This window comes from Dasypus novemcinctus, chromosome 17 (genome assembly GCF_030445035.2).
Source record: "Dasypus novemcinctus isolate mDasNov1 chromosome 17, mDasNov1.1.hap2, whole genome shotgun sequence".
NCBI lineage: Eukaryota > Metazoa > Chordata > Mammalia > Cingulata > Dasypodidae > Dasypus > Dasypus novemcinctus.
Window position 1 is genome coordinate 299639 of NC_080689.1, and position 19818 is coordinate 319456.

General features: G+C 64.8%; 1 protein-coding gene across 9 annotated transcripts in view; it reads right to left on the minus strand.

The window, feature by feature from the left end:
- Window positions 1-1775: 1775 nt before the first annotated feature.
- The window catches only part of PSD4 (pleckstrin and Sec7 domain containing 4), a 30533-nt gene continuing 12490 nt past the window's right edge, over window positions 1776-19818 (minus strand). For 2 of the 9 annotated variants that reach the window (XM_058278047.2, XM_071208689.1), the window contains exons 2-18: window positions 17750-18717; window positions 17008-17118; window positions 15683-15794; window positions 14941-15262; window positions 13029-13205; window positions 12698-12778; window positions 12495-12607; window positions 12330-12388; window positions 12025-12114; window positions 10086-10129; window positions 9557-9717; window positions 8447-8517; window positions 8120-8283; window positions 7698-7842; window positions 7029-7172; window positions 5754-6090; window positions 1776-3982 (exon numbers count right to left, since the gene is read on the minus strand). In XM_058278047.2, coding sequence (XP_058134030.1) covers window positions 5773-6090; window positions 7029-7172; window positions 7698-7842; window positions 8120-8283; window positions 8447-8517; window positions 9557-9717; window positions 10086-10129; window positions 12025-12114; window positions 12330-12388; window positions 12495-12607; window positions 12698-12778; window positions 13029-13205; window positions 14941-15262; window positions 15683-15794; window positions 17008-17118; window positions 17750-18631 — 2994 coding nt within the window. In that variant the 5' untranslated portion in view covers window positions 18632-18717 and the 3' untranslated portion in view covers window positions 1776-3982; window positions 5754-5772. Of the gene's footprint in view, window positions 3983-4695; window positions 6091-7028; window positions 7173-7697; window positions 7843-8119; window positions 8284-8446; window positions 8518-9556; window positions 9718-10085; window positions 10130-12024; window positions 12115-12329; window positions 12389-12494; window positions 12608-12697; window positions 12779-13028; window positions 13206-14940; window positions 15263-15682; window positions 15795-17007; window positions 17119-17749; window positions 18718-19818 lie in introns of those variants that run through there. The other 7 variants (XR_011646055.1, XR_011646056.1, XM_071208693.1 and 4 more) reach the window with 7 other exon arrangements.

Below are 19818 nucleotides of genomic sequence, written 5' to 3' on the forward strand. Positions count from 1 at the left end.
CAGGCGCCTCATCTCTCCCTGCCATCGCGCCAGCACTTTCCTTGGCCCACTGGGGCCCGAGGGGAAGCCTCCTGCTGTGGGCAGAGTGTCCCCCACACAGCCCCTAGGGGCACCGTCCAGCCTGGAGGCGCCATGCCCTGGCCCGCGCCCAGGAGGCCTCACGCATCTGTCCACCCGTGTGAGCTGGGTCTGCGTGGAACCTCATTTCCTTCCAAAGCGAAAGGAGAAAGGGGAAGAGAGCAGGGAGGGCTGAGGCTGGTGCTTGTGAAGACTGAAGGGTTCCACTGTAAAAGCTCACGGCACAGGTGCCCTGCCCGCCAGCCCGTGGCCAACCTTCGCCGCCGGGCGCCAGCTGTGGCCCAGCCCTGGTGACCCCAGTTCCTGCTCTGTCAAATGCTTGGCTTGGGCTGGGGCGGCTTCGGCGCCCACAGGGGCTCTGCAGCCAGGGGACAGCACGAGGGGCCGCCTCGCTGGCTCAGGCGTGGAGCCCCCCCCACCTTCCCAGGTACTTTTCCACCAGGCAACACCGTGCTTCCGTGTCTGGAGTTGCATCTGTTTGGGGCCTCTGAGCGCCAGACGCAGCTGCGAGGTCGTGGCGCCTTGGTTCGCGGCTCTACCACCGGCCGCATCCGCTGGGCACCTGGCCGGAGAGGTGAGGCCATGAGCCGCGCGGACAAACCGCTCAGAGGGCTGCAGCACGAGGTGGGAAACGCAGACCCAAAAGAGACGCAAATCGAAGGGTCCTTCTCTGGCGCCCCTGTGTGCCCAGCCCTGATGGGGCCCTCTTGCTGGAGGAGGCTGCCCCCTCCCCTCCACCTCATCAAGGCGCCCATCCAGGGTGGCCCCAGAACTGCTCTTTGTTCCCTGGTAGGGAAGGGGAGGGTGCACCGAGCCTCAAAGCTGGGTGCTGCCCCCCCACGCCCTCCTTTCCATCACACGCCAGCCACCGCGGGGGCCAGCGGCTCCCCACCCTCTGGGCGCAGGAGAGCAGCACTCGGGGAGGGGCTGGAGGGCGCCGCTTGGCTGTGGATCCTAGGACAGACCTGGGATGGTGGCGCAGGCTTGGGGACAGGTCTCACCTCCGTGTCCCCTCCCCCACACACTGCCTCAGAGCGCGGGTGGGGGAGGGGCCTCGGGGGCTGGAAAACAATAAGGGGAGGAAAAGAGAGTGGGGTGGGGAGCAGGTGCCTCCCCAGCCGCCAGCCCAGGCACTGGGGGGGCACCCGGCCCGGCCATCTGAGCATGTCGCCCGCGGGGGAGGGGAGGGCGGGAGGTGAATAAATAATAGGAAATAAAACTTCATGAAGCAGAAAATAAAAGGCAGATTATACAGATGTGGCAATTTGAAGGATCATTGCCTCTGTCCTCTCTTTAACTGCTGCATCTGGAGTTCCTGAGCAGCTTATCCTCGCCCTCCCCCCACCAGGACCCCGCCCGGCGGCCCCCCAGGGCCAAGGCGCGCGTGGGTGGCACCTCGAGGCCTGCCGCCGGGTGCCAGGGCCGGTCCGAGAGTGCCCGGGGCGAGGCTGCGTACGGGGTGCAGCGGGCGGGGTGGGAAATGGTTCCGGGATGGGAGGTGCATGCCAGGCACGGAACGGTGCCGAGTAAAAGGGGGTTCGGGTGAGGCTTGGCTGGCTGGTGAGGCCTGCATCCCCGGGTCTCCCTGCCCGCAGCCTCCCGCTCCTCCTTATCAAAATTCAGTTGTTAGGCCTCAGCTTGACACCGTGCCAGGGGTTACCTGCCCTTAAGGAATGTCCAACCTAAGACACATACACTGCCATTTTGTTTATTTTATTTTAAATAGTAATGTATTCCCTAGCTTGTTCCAGAGAGGATTTGAGACCACTCACAGGAAACACAGGCCATAAATTAGTAAAGTATAAATTAAAAATAAAGCCTGGACTGCAGAAAGGAGGCAAGGGTGCAGGCAGGACGCGGGCAGAAGGGCTTGGGCTGGTGGAAGCGGAGCTCGCCATCGGCTCAGGCGTCCCCCTGGCTCTCGCTGGCAGGCTTGACCAGAGTCTTGGCAGGACAGGCCGCTGGCAGCGGGGACCTGGTCGGGTGGTGGAGGAGGGTGCAGGCGATGATGCCGTGTCTCCTCTGTCCACACGTCTCCTCCCTGCCCGTGCCAAGGGGCCGGAAAACCAGTGGCATCTGCCCCGATGCCCAAGACGAGGCCAAAGCCCCCCGAGCTCACACCCCTTTTCTTGTGCCGGTGTTTGTCGTCCAAAGCAGTGTGCAAACATTCACAGAACAGGAGGGGTGAGTCGGGGTGATGACTCGAGGCTCTGTCTTAGGGACGATAAGTTCTGTCTCTACAGGAAGATTTGCTGAGGGGCCAAGTCCCGGTGACAGCTGGTACTTCAGGTCTGAAATCTGGAACAGTCAGGCAGAAGATCTAGACCTGGAGACTGTTCCCAGAAACTTCCTGAAGGCCCTGCACTCGGCAAGATAAGATCCCTGGAAAGGCTGAGTTTAGGGCCGGAAGGCCGAGTAGAGGAAGCAGAAAACACAGAAAAACAAAGTAGAAGAACCAGGAGAACGTGGGTGCCGGTGGCACAGAGAAGGTAAAGTTCCGAGACTTGGGTTCTTTCAAGCCCAGCTATCAGGCCCTACACAACAGGCCTGGGTCTCGTGCAGGCTGCATTCTACCGGGAGCAGACAAACAAAAACAGAAAGACAAAAATGGAAGTAAAATTCAGGAAGTTACAGGTTTTGAAGGTAGAAAGTACGGTGGGGGAGGCCTCTTGGAGAAGGTCCCTGCTCCTGGCAGGGGCTTCCCACCGTCCGTCGCCCTCCACGTCCTAACAGCAGACTTCGCAGCACCGGGTCCCACCCCTGGCCTCTGGGCGTTGACTCCACTCCCACTCCAAAGGGGTCCCTGACCACCATGAGCCCTGGCGTTCGGGGGGCACATGCCAAGGCCCCTGGAGAGCTCTGGGGCGTCTTAGCACTGGCAGGCGAGGGAGAGACGGTGCTGGCAGTGTGGAGTCCTCGATGGAGCCGCACTGGCCTGGACATGGCTTGTCCCGTTACTGGAGCTAACTTCCTTTACCGCTAAAGCACTTTTGAGCTAAGATTTGCTCCTTGCAACTTCCAGGCAGAAGGCCAGCCTCAGGGCAGAGCCTGCTGTTTGAGGGCAAATGGACGCTGGGACCAGGGGGTGCAGGGGCCTTGTGAGGTCAGACAGGCCCCGTGCCCCACCAGGCATTGTTCCGAGATGTGTGTGTGCAAAAGTTCACTTGTCCTCCCAAGGGACCTGTGAGGCAGTGGTGTCATTACTCACATTTTACAAACCAAGCACAAGAGGTTGCGCAACCAGCCCAGGTCATGCGGCGGGGGCTCCAGAGCTCCTCCAGGCAAGCTGACTGCAGGGACTGGCTGCTGGGCCAGGTCACCTGGGCTTGGAGGATACAGACAGGTCATTTGGCCAGAGCCAAAGGGCACTGGGAGGTGAGGGAGGATGAAGGCTGAGAACAGACTCCGAATTTGGTGACTTGGGGTCATCCGTGGCTCTCGGGGACATCAGTACAGGGGTGTGAGGAATAGGCAAGATGCTGAATGCCAGGTGAGGGGACCGGTCAAAGACCACACACATGGGCTCATCACAGGAAGGGCGGAGGGAGGTCTCAGCAACAGGTAGCAGCACAGGCAAATGCAGGTTTTTCCCCCCAGGTCAGTGATAACTGAAGATGTGTGTGAAGCAAGATGATGGAGGGGGGGTGGCTGGGGAGTAGGGTCTAAGATGTTGAATGAGGGCATGATGTAGAAGGGGCAAGCAGAGTGCACCTTCCTCTGGAGAATGGAGGGGCAGGTAGTGCACATCTGTCCTCTGGAGAAGGGAGGGGCAGGCAGGGCAGAGCGTACCTGTCCTCTGGAGAAAGGGCAAGCAGCACGCACCTGTCCCCTGGAGAAGAGAGGGGCAGGCAGGGCAGAGTGCACCTGTCCTCTGGAGAAGGGGCAAGCAGCACACACCTGTCCCCTGGAGAAGAGAGGGGCAGAGCGCACCTGTCCTCTGGAGAAAGGGCAAGCAGCACACACCTGTCCCCTGGAGAAGGGAGGGGCAGGCAGGGCAGAGCGCACCTGTCCTCTGGAGGAGGGAGGGGCAGGCAGAGCGCACCTGTCCCCTGGAGAAGGGGCACACCCTAAATGAGGACCATGAGATCAAGATGAGGTGACGTCAGGTCACAGCAGCCCAAGCCCAGGGGCTGCGTAACCGGGGATGGAGAGGAGCTGAGGACAACCTGAGCTCACCAAGAACATTTGCCTGCCCTCCTCTTGCAGAGGTGGAGCGACCCCAGTGCATAGTGCCAGGTGGAGGCAAGGCCAGAGGGAGCTCCGAGGATTGGGGCTGGGGGCTCCCTCGGCTTTCCCTGGGGGCCACTGGGGCAGTGCTTGGGGAGGTGCAGGCTACCCCCACATGGCTCCTTCCTCTCATCTGTAGGGTGCCAGAGTCCCAGCACTTGGCCTGGGCAGGCTCCCCCAGACTGTGGGACTCCGGCCTGGGCCCCTGGGTCGGGATGTTCTGAGGCTGGGGGGGCTGGCTGGGGTGTGGACACAGAGGCACGCGCTGCCTTCCGGGCAGAGACGAGGAAGGGGCACGGCCGCCCCCCAGTGCCCACACGTCGCACTGCAGCCTTCACCGCCTCCACCCACCCAGACCCCCAGGGGTAGCAACGTGCGTCCAGCCTCGAGCGCAGCACACTCCACCTTTTATTCTGGCTTCAGAACGCGGGTACACGCTCGGTGACGTGGCCCACCCCGGCCATTTGGCTCGTAAGCATCAGTGTCCATCTGATGCCCAGTTTCTCCTCCACGGGAGGAGACGACGGGGCCCACACAGCTCTTAGCTCCCACCACCCACCTGAACCGCCAACACTCCCTCGTGCGTCTGCCTGCCCGTCTTCAGCACAATAAAGGGCGTCTCTATGCTGCGAGCAGGACTGCCCTGCCTAGAGGTCAGTGGCGGGCTGCAGTCATTCTCCAGCTCCCCATTACTGGCTCTTAAAAAGCACTCAACGCATCCGTGACACGAGTGAGTGAGCGCATGAAAGAACGATGGACGAGCAAGGGTTGAGGCCGCTCCACGTCTACCTGCGCTCTCCTGGGTCCTGCATCATGCGGCCTGCACGGCGCAGAGCGGCTCTGCACAGCACAGCCCCAGTGGAGTTCCTGGTCTCAGGGCTCCTCACCCGCTGGAGGGCCCCCTCGGTGGGCTGCTCACCCCTGCAGACCACCCCCCAGCAGATCCAGCTGGGAGGCAGCCAGGGGGCAGGGCAGCACAGCCCATAGGGTGGGCTGGGGGGGGCAGGCCCCCAAGGTGCTGGCGCTTTCAGTAATGAGGTGTGGGGAGGAGAGTATGGTGGCCTGGCTCAGGGGTCCTCATCCCATCAGAGGCTGCCTCCCCACTCTCCACTGAGCCTCGGCCCAGGTGGACCCCTACTCCCTCCCCCCAGGGCTCTGGCCTCTGCCACTCTGGGGGTCCCACTACCCCTGTGGGCACCTAATTCCCAAAGCACGACCACCCTGCCGGCCACCAACCCCCGGCCTGGCTTCCCAGAGGCCTCTGCTGCTCTCAGCTCTCTCCTGGGGCTCGGGCAAGGGCCAGGAAGAGAGGCGGCAGGTGAGACCCGTGGGGTGGAGCCAAGCGCTCCCGGGCCAGGGGCTGGAGCAGCTGAGGGGCTGCCAGGAGCGAAGAGGGCACGGGGGTCTCGAGCCCCTCACGGAATCGGAGACGGGTTTATCTTGCCTACCCAGAGCTGCAGCACCGCGTCACAGCTGATTGCGGCTGCGCCTGGGGATGATCTTCCGGTAGGTTCTGCGCTCTGAGATGTTGCGCTTCACCTTGGCGGTGGTGGGGGCCTCGTCCTGGTGCAGGGAGGGGCTCGAGTGGGACTTCTTCAGGCTGGGCCGGGGCTCCCGGGCACCGCCAGCCTCCTGCCCCAGCTGCTCCTCCCACAGGTCCAGGTCGTCCGAGGGGCAGTGCAGACGCGCCACCAGCAGCTGCGTGTAGGTCTCGTAGCGGGTCTTCTGCAACACAGCAGTCGTCAGCCCTGGCGACCGGGCCATCTGCAGAGGAGCCGCAGGTCCCTGCAAGTGACCGCAGCGCCGCGGCCTCACCGCCCAGACTCCAGGAGACTGTGGGGCCCTGCGGGCACACAGCTCCCAGCCACGCAAGACAGCGCCGCGTCTTAACAGCCGGCATCCGCAGAGAGGAGCGAGCCTCCCGACGGGGCTGTTAGCAGATGCACTTCTCGCCCACGTCCCACTGGGCCTTCCGCCAGCCCCATGGGGTGGCCTGGGGCGGGGGGCGGCACTGTCAGTTCACCAAGAAGGAAAGGGGTAGGGAGGGACGGGCCATCTCAGGGCGCAGCGGCCTGTGCTGGCCCGGCAAGGGGTGCAATCCTGTCAGCAGAGCTGGCGTCCCCCGTCCGGCACGGCGGCCTCTGGATGTCTCGGGCCCCTTTGTCTTCACCTACCCCTCCCCGTGGCCTCCACCCACGGACAGGAACTGAACCCGGGACCCCGGAGCAGCCCCTTAAGCAAAAAGGGCAGAATGCAGAGAGCACACCGAGAGAAGATCAAAGCAGAATTCGGGGATGCTGGGCGGGATAACGCCTGGCACCCCCCCTAGAGCTGGGCTCTGTTCCTTAGTAAAGACCCAAACTGAGGCGCGGGCAGAACCGGAGCTGCAGCTTGCAGAGGCCAGCGCCTGAGAGCACGGCCCCCGCTGGCTCCTTTCCCTGTGCCGGTTTCCTCATCTGCTATTAGATACCCAAATAAGATGACCACCAGTGTGCCCCGCCCACGAGCCCGTCCTCACTACTCTCATTTAGAATGTGGTGGCTGGTAGAAATAATTCAGATTACCGGAGGTTTTTTTTTCTACTTAGAATCAGTAAAAGGTGAAACACTCTTAGAAGAAGGTTAATGCTAAAAATAGCCTCCGCTCTGAGTGCGCCCAGGCCCCAGGTCAAGGTGCGGGGGGCGGCGCACGCAGGGGCTGCGGCGCACAGGCCGGGCCCTCACCTCGTGCTCCAGGTGCTCCTTCCGCAGGCGGTGCTCCTCCAGCTCGCGGCTGCGGCCCCGGCCCTGGGGCAGGTTCCTCTGCAGGTCGAGCAGGTCGTCGGAGGCGGCGTCCAGGGAGTTCTCGTGGGCTCGCTGCTGCTCCTCCTGCCACGGGCGGGGTCAGCCGGGCGAGGGGCTGCGGGGCGGGGCTGGGGGCCGCGGGGCGGGGCGGGGAGCTGCGCTGGGGCGGGGCTGGGGGCTGCGCTGGGGCGGGGGGCTGCGCTGGGGCGGGGGGCTGCGGGCCCGGGGCGCGGCCGGGACGGGGCTGCGGGGCGGGGCCGCGGGGCGGGGCGGGGGGCTGCGCTGGGGCGGGGGGCTGCGGGCCCGGGGCGGGGCCGGGACGGGGCTGCGGGGCGGGGCCGCGGGGCGGGGCGGGGGGCTGCGCTGGGGCGGGGAGCTGCGCTGGGGCGGGGGGCTGCGGGCCCGGGGCGGGGCTGCGGGGCGGGGCCGCGGGGCGGGGCTGGGGGCTGCGCTGGGGCGGGGCCTGCGCTGGGGCGGGGGTCTGGCGGCCTGGCTGGGGTGCTGGCGGTCCGGGGGCGGGGCTGCAGGCGGGGGCTGGGGGGTCGCTGCCCCGCCCCGCCCCCTCGGGCCCGGGGACACCCCGCCCACTCCGGGCCCCACGCGCGGTACCAGGGAGCTCTGGGCCGGGCCCACGGGCAGAATGGGCCGCACGAATCTGCGCTGGGAGCCCACGGCGGCCGGGAAGGGCGGCGCCGAGTGCGTGGCCGCCGCCAGGTTGATGCGCGCGATCCAGGAGGTCATCTCGCGGGCCGTGCTGCGGCCGGGGAGGTCGTGGGTCCGGGGCCGCAGCGGGACTCGGAAGCCCCCGACCTCCCCGCCCGCGACGCGCAGCCACCCAGGCCCCGGGGACCCAGGCCGGCCTGGACGCCTGAGCCGGAGCCCGGCCGCCACTGCGGCCCTTACACCAAGCGCCAAAGCAGCCAAGTGGCTTCCGCGTCCCTGCCCCGAGCTGCGAGGCGGAGTGCCCGCCTCCCCGACCCGCCACCCGCAGGCCCCGGGGTCCTCGGTAAAGCCGGGGCGGAGGGACTTACGGCGCCTGGAACAGGTAGAGGCGCCAGTCGGCCGTTCGCAGCTGGAAGACGTGTGGCTTCTTGGTGTAGTGGGCGGCGGGGGTCGCCAGCGAGTGGTGCACCCCCACGGGCTCGTCCAGCATCTGCCCCACCAGGCGCTCCCCGTCGGGACAGGGGTCCTCTCCCTGCCACGGCGCGCAGGGACCAGGCATGAGGGCCGGGACATCCCGGCCCTGCCCTCACCCTCCGCCCCCCCCCCCCCGTCCCCGTCCCCCTCCCCCTCCCCCCACCGTCCCCTCCCCCTCTCCTTCCCCTCCACTCCCCTCCCCTCCCCCCCCTCCCCCCCACCTTCAGGAAGTAGAGCACCATCCCCCGCAGGACCGTGTGGAACATCTTCCAGCCGCGCTTGCCCCAGGGGGCTGCTCCAGGGCAGAACACAGAGGGTGGGCTGCACACCACACAAGTGCACAACGCGGCCCCCAGCCCCACCTCCAGCCCCTCACCAGGATGCACCCCACACGCAAGCCGGAGACACACAACACGAAACACGTCACACACGTCGGCAGGCAGCGGTGCAAACGGGAAGCTCCACACAGAGCGTCACCCAGACCCGCCCCCGCGCCGGTCCACTCAGGTGCCTCTGGACCTGCTGGACACAGGGCAGGGCCCCTGGCGTCTCTCTGGAGGGGAGGTGCCCTCCCTGGGACCCGGGCCAGAGCAGCAGCCCCTCACTCTCTCCTTCCCAGCTGCTCTGCTCCCGTTCCCAAGCCTGCCCTCCAGCCCGTGGGAAGAAGGAAGCCTGGTTCCGGTGGTGGTGGCTTCGGGAACTGTCTGCTCCTTCCCTGACCGCCAGGCCCACTCCATCTATTCTAGCTGATTCCAGAGGAATCTGCCCGGACCGCTGCTCTGGCGTGGAAGGCGCGGAGCCTTCAGCTCTCTGGGGAACGAGACCCAGACTGACAACCTGGCGACCCCCGCAACGCGTCTCCTGCCGTTCTCTTTACACGGCACGTGTTCTGTGCAAACCGGACTTACTCTTTTCTGTGAAGTTGGTCCTCTGCCCAGCTCCAAATGTCCAGAGCCTCTTGCCCTCCACGGCCAGCCCAGATGCCACCATTTCCCAGAAGCTTTCCCAGCCCGCCCTCAACAGAAGCCCCCTCCCGCCCCCAAGCCCACACTGCCCCAGCCAGCTCTGTGCTGTCATCCAGGCACTGACACGCTGGCCTAATCTCTGCCAGGCACAGGTTCTCTGAGGACGGGCCTATCTTGTCTTTGCCCCCCTCCCCTGGTGCCCTGCACACCAGCCCACGGTCAACACACAGATGTGTTGTGGCACAGCACAGCGACCTGAGCCCTGGACAACAGCCGCCCATGTCTCGAGCAGAGCTGCTCCTGGGTAGGCGCCCTGTCCACTGGCAGACCCCCCCCCCCTGCCAACGGCAGACAGCACACACTCACTCTTCTTGCCATCTGCATCGTGATGCATCTTCCGAGCAAGGGGGCCCTGCTTGTAGGTGGGCACGGTGGGGTCTTGGGCCAGCTGGAGGAAGGGGTTGCTCATCTTACTAGCAGGGGAGGATGGCTTGGCCTTCTCGGGTCTGGCTGTATCTCCTTCATCCCTGGACATCCGAGAATCATGCTGGGAGGCTGAACAAAGACCTCCAGGAGGTGCCCATTACCCCAGGTACTTGCTGGGGTCATACCCCAAGAGCCCCCAAAGGAGTCCTCTCTCAAAGGCAACCCATGAGTTCCCTGGCCCACTGCCATGCCCACCCCCACCCCCTCAGGCTCCTCTAGCTATTACCTGGGCTCCTGCTCCCCAGGAGGAGACTTGACCAGTGCCCTGCCCTTGGCTCCACCCCACTCAGGTCAGAGCACTGGCTAGGGCTCTCAGGTGGGTAGGCAGAGGGAAGACAGGCCCAGAGACAGACCTCTTACCTGGAGGTCAAGAGGGGTTAGGAGGGACAGGGCTGGGGAGAGCACTCACACTGCCCATTCAAGCTTCTCACTTCGGATAGACCAGTAGAGGGCCTGGAAGAGAAGCATGTGAGTGGGCAGGTAAGCCTCAGTTCCCATCTCTCTGTGTGGAGGGTATACCTCTAAGCATGTGTTCAGCCTGCCTTCTTGATTCCTAACACAGATGCCTTTCTCCCTTGAGGCAGGAAAGCAGTTCATCCATCTATCCATTGATCTATCCACCCATCCATCCACCCACCCATTCACACATTCATCTACCCATCCATCCATCTGATCCACCCATCTGCCCATCCATCTACTCATCCATCCATCCATTCACTCACCTGTGTGTCCATCCAATAACCTATCCACTCATCCACTCACCCACACATTTACCTCTCAATCCATCCATCCATTAATCTGCCCATCTACTCATCCATCTATCCACCCATCCAATCCATCCAATCTACCCATTTGATCCACTCATCCACAATTTTTCCATCCATCCATCCATTTACGCATCTACCATCCATCCATCAACTCATCCATCCACCCGCCTTTCTGTTCACCCAATCACCTATCCACCACCCACACATTCATCTATCTATCCATCCACTCATTTGCCCATCCACCCATTTGTCCATCCACCCATCTGATTCATCCATCCATCCATCCATCCATCCATCCATCCATTCATCCATTCACCCTCCCATGCATTCATCCATCCTCCCACCCACCTGATCATTGACTTATCTTCCCATCCACCCATCCATCCATTCATCCAACTATCCGATCCACCCATCCATCCACCCATCTGATCCACCTATCCCATCCATCCATCCATCCGATCCAACTATCCCATCCATCCATTCATCCATCCATCAGATCCATCCACCCATCCACCCTTCTGCCCATCCATCTACCCATCCATTCATCCATCCATCCGTCAATCCACCCTCCATGCAACAAATTATTTGTGGAGCACTTGCACCGTGCTGGGCACTGTGCTGGGTCCTGTAGACATAAAGATGATCAAAGCAACCCTGACCCATGCCTGAGCCTAGTGAGTCCTGAACTAGTTCTCTTGAAAGGACAATGAACCACCCACATACCATCCTGCCCCGAGAGCTGAGGAGATAGTCCTGACTGGTCTGACCCAAGCAGTAAGTGTATGATGAACGGAGGGATGGAGGATGAGCTGTAACTTTGCTAAAGCTGCAACTGCTTTAGTTTCATGTTCCTTGCTCATTTTTGTGGGCCTGCCAGTGCCTAGCACGGTGCCCAGCAAACAGAAGGTGTTCAGTAAATGTTCCCTAAACAGACAAAAGAGCAAACCATCCAATTGCTTATGAAAAGCATGCTTTGTCCCAGGCACTGTGCTAAGCACTTGACAGACTACTTTGTCTTGACAACTCTGTAGTGTGGTTATCACCCCATGAGGAATGCCAGGTAGCCAAGGGGTCAGTTGCCCCGGGACTAGAATTCCAACCTGGGAACATCCAACACAGCCGACCTGAAGCCTCGCCCTTTACTCACTCAGAAATCCACAAGCCAGTGCTTCTCACACTTCAGAAGTCTAAGAATCAGCACTCTGAATCAGCTGGACCACCAGCCTGTGAATTTGCATCGCTAACAGACACTAAAGCAGGGGTTCTTAATCAGGGGTCCACAGACACTTCAGGGGTCCCTAAGCTTGAAAACTCAAAAAAACGTTATTCTTGTGGGGGGGTGTTGCTGCCAGTGTGATATAAAACTACCTGCCACTACCTTCTGAGAAGGGGCCTGTGGATTCACCTGACTGTCACAGGGGTCCGTGGAATGACAAAGGTTAAGAACCCTGCCCTGAAGTGATGCTGCCGCTGGGACCCTGCTTAGCTGCCGGTCCCCCCAGCCTGTTCCCTGAGCTCAGCACTCCCCTTAGAACAAGAAACCCAGCTCCAGGCCGGCCCCCACGAGCAGCCCTCCAGCACCTTCAGCAGCTCCTTGGGGAAGTCCCCTCCATCGTGCAGGCCGTTCAGGTTGGTGATGAATTCCTGGCAGCTCATGCTCTTCCCGATGTTCTGTGGCCGTGGAGATGGGGGGGGGCAGCGGTCACACCCCCAACCACAAAGCCCCAACCAGGGACCCAACGCCACGTCCCGGGGCCGTCTGGCCCCCGTCTCAGGCCTTTGATCTTCACTGCCCCTTGCCCCCAACTCACCTCTTGCAGTGGCCCTGGAAGTTTCCCAGCCCCCTCCCGCCCCCGCTCAGGCCCCCCCATGCTCCCCACACTTACCTGTCCGTGCAGGTCCGTGTTAAGGAGCATGATCGCACAGGTCAAGGTGTGTACAGAATCTGCCCCAGAGAGGACAGTGTGGCACCGGCCAGCTCCAGGGCTGACTCCCAGAATGCCCCCGCCCCCTGCACCCCCACCCCTCCCTTAGCGCTGGCCCCTCCCTACCTACTGAGGAGAAGGCCCCAGGATTGCAGTGGTGGAAGCGCCTGGAGAACTGGTGGAGCACCCGCTCCCGCTCCTGGCTCTCCCCACTGAGCACCAGGGCCTGGAGGAAGCTCCTGGGAAGGGCGATGACGGTCAGCCCAGCTCAGCCGGGCCCCACCCCAGCCCTGGCCCCAGCCTCCCCAGAGGGGGTCCAGAGGAGCTACCGGAGGGCGCGGTCCAGGCTCTGGCCGCCAAACTGGAAGAAGGACAAGTACTCTTGAGCCACAGCCCGGCTGGTGTCGTTGCTGCAGAGGGAAGAGGGTGAGGCAGCCACAGTGGCCAAGGACCATGGCAGGGCAGGGTGGGGCGGGGCCAGGGGGACCCGGGGGACGTGTGGGCCCGGGGGTGGCGGGAGGCAGGGCGCAGTGGCTGTGAGGGGGCCCAGGCTGTGGAGAAGGGGGCCCGGGGCAGGGCAGGAAGAGGCAGGGCGGCAAGCGGGGCGGGCTGAGGCGCAACAGGGGCTGCAGGGGCAGCTGGACGGCCAGCGGAGCTTACTTCTTCTGCAGGTAGGCGGCCACTTCGGACTTCCGGAAGCCGTCCAGGTGGAAGAGGCGCGAGGCCAAGTCCCAGGCCATTTGGTTGGTCCCGACGCCGCTGGCCGGCCCGGCCCCCGCTGCTGGGCTCTGGCCTGCCCCTGGGCCCTGTGCTTGGGGCATGGTGTTCTCGGGGAGCCTGAAAGAGCCCCGGTGTCCTCAGACCCCACAGGCCCCAGTGCCACCTGGGGACAGCAGGGAGGGACCAGGGCACCAGAACCCAGGCCGCAGGCGCGGCGCAGGCCGAGCCGGGCCACAGGCCGAGCAACCGGGGAAGGAGCCGTGCCAGCCATGGCCGGGGCCGGGGCCGGGGGACCCCAGCGAGGGACAAGGGGCAGGAGCAGCACAGGTGCCCAGCACCTGCTAGGTGAGCGTGGGCCGCGCAGCTCGCTCCCCCTCAGGCGCTGCGCCTGCGCCCCGAACCTCAGCCGGCCATTGGAGCAGCTCCCTCGCCTGCCTGCCCGACCCCAGCCCTCGCCACCCCTCCAGCCTCCGACCCAGATCTGGAGCCAAGGGAGAGGCGAGCACAGGAGCTGGACGGGCTGAGGGGTGGGCGCGGGCAGGGAGGGGATTTGACCTCTGCCCCTACCTAGCTGCCCTCTTGCCGCAAGGAGGTTGGACGGTGACCCCCGAAGACCCCAGACACAAACGACCTCAGCGCCCTGCAACCTACCAGCAACCCTAAAACGCGTTTACCAAAGTGGCTTTTCTGACCCCACTGTGAAAACCAAGCAGGACAAACGAATCTTAAACGCGCCATTGCGCTTGTGCCGGAAATTGAAACGCCCTGCGTCTGTTGACCAGTCGATTAAACGAAGGTGCTCCAGTAATACTCAGAGAACTCCACCAAAACGAAGCCCTAAGCAGGCCTGTGCTTGCTGCTTGTGGCGACAGCATGCGCTCCCAGTGGACTTACTCTCCCTTGCTTCGGGTGGCGTTTACTGTGAGGCCCCAGTGCAAAGTGCCCTTCTCTAGGCTCTGGGAGACCCCTGAGCTCCTGGGACCCCTCGTTGTCCAGACACTGACCCACGCGCTCTCACACCACCTCAGGCCTTGAGGCAGTGGGTGGGCTTAGCCTGCCCTGGTCCCTTCGGAGACCCTTATGGCTCCCACCGGAGGCCAGGAGCCTGTCTCGACACAGCAGCTCGGGTGTGCGCCCGGCCGGCCCAGCCCTACCGTACGCCAGTTCTGGGGCCCATTCCCCCGGCCCCCACCAAGCCTCCCCTTAGTGCTCCGGCTCCCTCGGGGCCCCAGCAGCACCCAGGCCTGGACCCTGGTGAATTTCCCCCAGACGCCTCCTCCAGCCCAGGGCACTGCAAAAGCCCCTCCCCTGATCCGCTGCCCCTGGACATCTCCTCCTCACTCCCGCTCTCCTGCTCTCCCCTGACACTTCCTTGACTCCCAGCCTTGCTGGACACCTCCTGCTCTCCCTGGACGCCTCCTTGGCTCCCGCTGTTTCTGGATGCCTCCTCGGCTCCTGCTATTTCTGGACACCTCCTCGGCTCCTGCTCTCCCTGGACACCTCCTTGGCTCCCACTGCCCCTGGACGCCTCCCGCTCTCCTGCTCTCCCCCAACACTTCCTTGACTCCCAGCCTTGCTGGACACCTCCTGCTCTCCCTGGACACCTCCTGCTCTCCCTGGACACCTCCTGCTCTCCCTGGACGCCTCCTGCTCCTGCTCTCCTGCTCCCCTGGACGCCTCCTGCTCTCCTGCTCTCCCTGGACGCCTCCTCCGCTCCTGGGCTCCGCCTCTCGGCGGGCTGCTCTCCTCTTCTGTACTCCTAAGACCTGGTTTTCACTCTGGAGTAAACCTCAGCATCTCGTGCTCCAGCAGACCCGGGGATGCTTACAGAGGTGCGCGGCCTGACACTCACCCTTCTGTGGACGCCGAGCGAGCGTCCAGCTGCACGGCCACAGCCTCCTCGCTCCTGACCGGGCTCTCGCTCCTTTCACTCTGCGCACCGTCCCCTGCCTCCTCTTCCTCCGAGGCGCTCGGCTCTGCTCCGTCTGCCTCCAAGACTAAAGGGTGTGGGGCTTCGAGCATCTGCCCGGGTTCGGGGTGCTGAGGCCGTGGGCTCCCCTCCTGCGGAGACACTGGGCTGGGGCTGGGGCCTCTGCTCTCGGACTCTGGCGACGAAGCTGGGCTCCCCCAGGGGCCTGGGGCCAAGATGCCGGTGGCCGCCTCCTGGGGACGTCCTGAGGAAGAACACGAGGCCAGGGTCAAGGCCCTGGCTGACCAGGGAGCAGCCTGGCCGCCTCCAAAGCCCCCCCCCCCCCGGTCCTCCTCTGGGTTTGGCAGCACGCCCTGTCCCTCCTCAAGGCAGGGGCCTCCCACGTGTGTGGCAGCGGGCGGGGGGACCCCAGGACTTCATCCCCAAGGCAGCCAGGGGTCAGGACTGTTGCCAATAACTGTTGACCAGGCACCAAAGAGGCTACGCCTCCTGGACGTGTGGTCCTTTACCTTGCGGTAAATGTTTTTATGCCCATCCTGCTGACGAACGCCCCAAGGCAGAAGCAGGTACCCCCACTCTGGCTCCAATACGGTACGGCTCCACCCTCAATCCCGGCACCTCCCAGGGCCAGAGCCGATATCCCCTCCCCCAGACCGGGTCTCACCTCTGTCCTGAGAGCCGAGGGGACCCTGGGGCAGGGCAGGCTCCTGCTCTGTCTGCCCACCCTCAGGGCTGGGCAGGGCCTGGTGAGGGGGCCACGGGCAGTCCCAGGAACCCTGGAGACACCAAAGGTGAGTGGGTGAGCAGAGGGGTGAGGGGGCTGTGGGTTGGAGGGGCACAAGGGGGCAGGTGCACGAGGGGGCAGGTGTACGAGGGGACACGCACATGAGGGGGCAGGTGCATGTGGGGTGAGGCACATGAGGGGGCAGGTGCAGAAGGGAGCAGGTGTACAAGGGCACAGGTGCACGAGGAGGCAGGTGTACAAGGGGACACGCACATGAGGGGGCAGGTGCAGAAGGGAGCAGGTGTACGAGGGGGCAGGTGCACAAGGGGCAGGCACACAAAGGGGTAGGTGCACAAGGGGAAAGGCACATGAGGGAGCTGATGTGCAAGGGAGGCAGGTGCAGAAGGGAGCAGGTGTACAAGGGCACAGGTGTATGAGGGGGCAGGTGTACAAGGGGGCAGGCACACAAGGGAGCAGTTGCACAAGAGAGCAGGTGTATGAGGGAGGCAGGTGCACAAGGGGGCAGGTGTTCGAGGGGGCAGGTGCACGAGGGGGCAGGTGCACAAGGGGAGAGGCACGTGAGGGAGCTGATGTACAAGGGAGGCAGGTGCACAAGGGGGCAGGTGTACGAGGGGACAGGTGCATGAGGGAGGCAGGTGCACAAGGGGGCAGGCGCACGAGGGGGCAGGTGCACGCGGGGAGAGACACATGAGGGGGCAGGTGTATGAGGGGGCAGTTGTACGAGGGGGACAGGTGCATGAGGGGGCAGGTGTATGCGAGGGCAGGTGTACAAGGGGACAGGTGCATGTGGGGGCTCTGGGCAGCAAGCGCACGAGGGGACAGGCGCTCAAGGGGGGCAGGTACATAAGGAGCCAGGTGACGAGGGGGCAGGTGTATGAGGGGACAGGTGCATGCGGGGGCTCTAGGAGGCAGGTACATGAGGGGGCAGGTACATGTGGGGGCAGGTGCATGAGGGAGCAGGTGTACAAGGGGACAGGTGCACTTGGGGACTCTGCGTGGCAGGGGCACGAGGGGGCAGGTGCACGCAGGGGCTCTGGGAGGCAGGTACATAGAAGCCCGCCTGCTTTCCCGGCCTCCCATTCAGACAACACAGGTGCCAGGTGGGAACTCAGCTCAGAATAGGGACCCTTCTGGGTGGGAGAAGGCCACATCCTATCAGTTCCAGTGCTGGACCCTGGAAACCACTGTTCTCCCTGCTCCTCTCACAGACACAAGACTGAGGCCCAGAGAGGGAAATGACTTGCCCGAGGCTGCACAGCATGTGCAGATGCGATGGGCCCTGACTCCCAGGTCCGCACGTCGTCCTCACAGGGCACTGCAGGGGGAGCAGGGCCCAGGATGCACCCCAGGGACATCTGGGGGGCGAGAGGGAGAGATGCTTGACCAGGGGAAGCCGCTCCCAGGGCCGTGCTGCACCTGAGAGGCCCCCGCCCGGCTCCCACCTGGCGTCTGCCCACGCGCCCACCTCGAGAGCCTCCCCCACCCGCTCCCTGGCCTCCCTTGAGCGCCAAGGGCCTCGCGCTGCAGGGCCACACTCGGGCCGCCGGGCCCAGCGGGTCAAGGCTCAGGAGCACCCGGCGGGGCGGCTGGTGGCCCTGCTGCTTGTTCCCGGGCTTAGATTAGAAAGCTCGGCCTCGCTCCACCCCCACGGCCTTGTGCTTAGAGAGGCTCCCTGGGAAAGCTGCGCCCGCGTCTCCCAGGACCCGCCCCTGCCTACACGCTGGAGCAGAAGGGAGGCTCCTGAGCGGAAAGTAGCAAACGCGCAGGGACGGGAGCCGCGCTCCTAAGGCGCACCCTCCCAGAGGGTCAGAGGTCACCATCGCAGCCCACCCTGGCCCAGCTGGGACCTCTTGGAGGTGGGGGGGCAGAGACTGAGCTGGCGAGAGGGAAACGCGGGCGCGGAGGCCCCAGTCCAGCGCCCAGTGGAGCCGGAGCCTCACGGGTCCTCGGGTCCTGCCGCCACCCCTGGGCCCCCGGCCGGCTTACCTCGTGCTGCACCTGCGCAGGAGGGGCTGCAGGAGCCTCCCCGCTAGAGCCCACCTTGGCCCAGGAAAGTGGGTGTGGTCTGTAGGTGAGCTCAGGGGGCGGGGGGCTGTTGTGCCCCCCCGCAGCAGGTGTGCAGCCCCCCAAAGCCAGCTCACAGCCCAGCTCCTGTGGAACCCTGGCTCCTGGGGACGGGGGTGCCCAGGCCCGGGGGCTCTTGGGCCCAGCCCCTGCCCCTGCCCAGGTGTCCTGGAGGCCCCAGGAAAAGCGCTCCCCCGAGGCGCTGGTCTCCGAGCGAGGGCTGTCCAGGAAGAGGGGGTTATCGAAAAACAGGCCCTCCTCCTCTGCACCCCACTCTGGCGAGGAGCCCGGCGTCCCCTCCCCCGGCCACGCCGGGCTCTGCCCTGCGGGTCCGCTGCTGTCCTCCCCAGGGTCCTCCTCCACGGGCGGGCGCAGGCCCGAGGCGGGGGGTCCGGCCAGGCTGGGGGAGAAAGCAGGCAGGTCCGCGGGGGCTGGGGGGACACAGGCCCTCAGCGCAGCCCTGAGGCCCTCCGTCTTCTCCAGCTCTTCCTCCAGGTCGAGGACGCACATCTGTGCCTGCAGGATCCCAGCCCAGAAGACGGCCTGCGCGGAAGGGGTGGGGGTCTGCGGGGCACTGCCCCCAGGCGGCCCGGGCGGCCCGGGGGACGAGCAGCTCTCCAGACGCGGGGGCTTTGCACAGCAGCCCCCGGGTGCATCCTGCCTGGCGGAGTCAGGAGGGCCGAAGGCTTCGGGGGAGGCAGGGCGGTGCGCGCCCCCCGGGGGGCTGGACTGCAGGTGGTCTCCCCAACAGGTGCTGAGGAAGTCCACGGACTTGGGGTGATCAGAGAATCCGTCATCACCCATCGTTCCCGGGCGTCTGCCTTCACGAGCGCGTTGTGGGGATGAGGGTGGGCGCTGGCGGGGGGGGTGGCTGGGGACCCATGCCTGCCCTGGAAAAGACCCAGAGGAAATGCAGTTAGGGGGCCATGGGGCGCGGCCGGCAGCCCCTCGCACACGCCTAGACGGTCTGGGGGTGCCCAGCAGAGGCCCCCCATTCCTCAGCCACGCCTCTGCACGCCCTGAGGCTCCTGACTTTGGGGGTGCACACGGCCATCTTGGGGGCTCTGCTCTTGCCAAGACTCGACAGCTGGGCAGCTGGACCGGGGCAGAAGCAGGAAAACACTCTCCAGGAGGTCAGGCTGGCGGCAGGGGGGCGGCAGGGGCACGTCTGCCCCCGTGGCTGGGGCTGCGTCACGGCCCTCAGAGCTGCCCGTGCGGTGACCACAGGGCATGTTGGCCGCAGCCTGCGCGGCTCTCTAGGTTCAAGGCCGGGTGACTCCGTTTCTATCCAATGGGCCTGGTGAAACTCAGCGCACGGGGCTCAGGCCACAGTAAGTCCAGCACCCCACACGGCCCCTCACGGCCCCTTGCAGTCCCTTACAGCCCCTCGGCACGCTTTCAGCGTGTGTCCCACCCGACTTCACTTGCTCCCTCCCCACTGTGTGTTCGCAGCCCTGTCAGCCCCCCACTCGGCTCCAGACCCCAGCAATGCTGCCCGTCCCGCCCCCCGCCCAGCGAACTGTCCCTCGCCACCGCGCAGCACCGGCTCCAGCCTTCTCGAAGGACCCGAATGCCTGAGCAGCCCACGGCTGGCTAGAGAGCAGGGCCCACCGCAGTCACTGTTCTCCCTGCCCCCCGAGGCCCGTTCCCGGGTAGCCCAGACCCCTCTCCTGGTACGGCTCTGGCTCTGAAACGCACAAGGGGGCCGCACGGTGGGCTGCAGGTGTGGGCCGGCCTATTGCCCAGCCAGAGGCCGGTGAGGCAGCGACTGCCCCTCAGGGCGCAGGGCAGCGGGCGGGGGGCCTTGCCTGGCCACAGCTGCGCCGCCCCTCAGGCTGACGAGCCCGCCGCAGAGGGGCTGGGTCTGCTGAGAGGGCACGGGGCCATCCAGCCCTCGGCCGCGTTGACCCTGGCGCTCAGGGCCAGGTCAGCCTCCACCTGTCGTTTAGAAAGCGCCCAGGAAGCCGGGATGCCAGTCTTCGTGCCTCAAC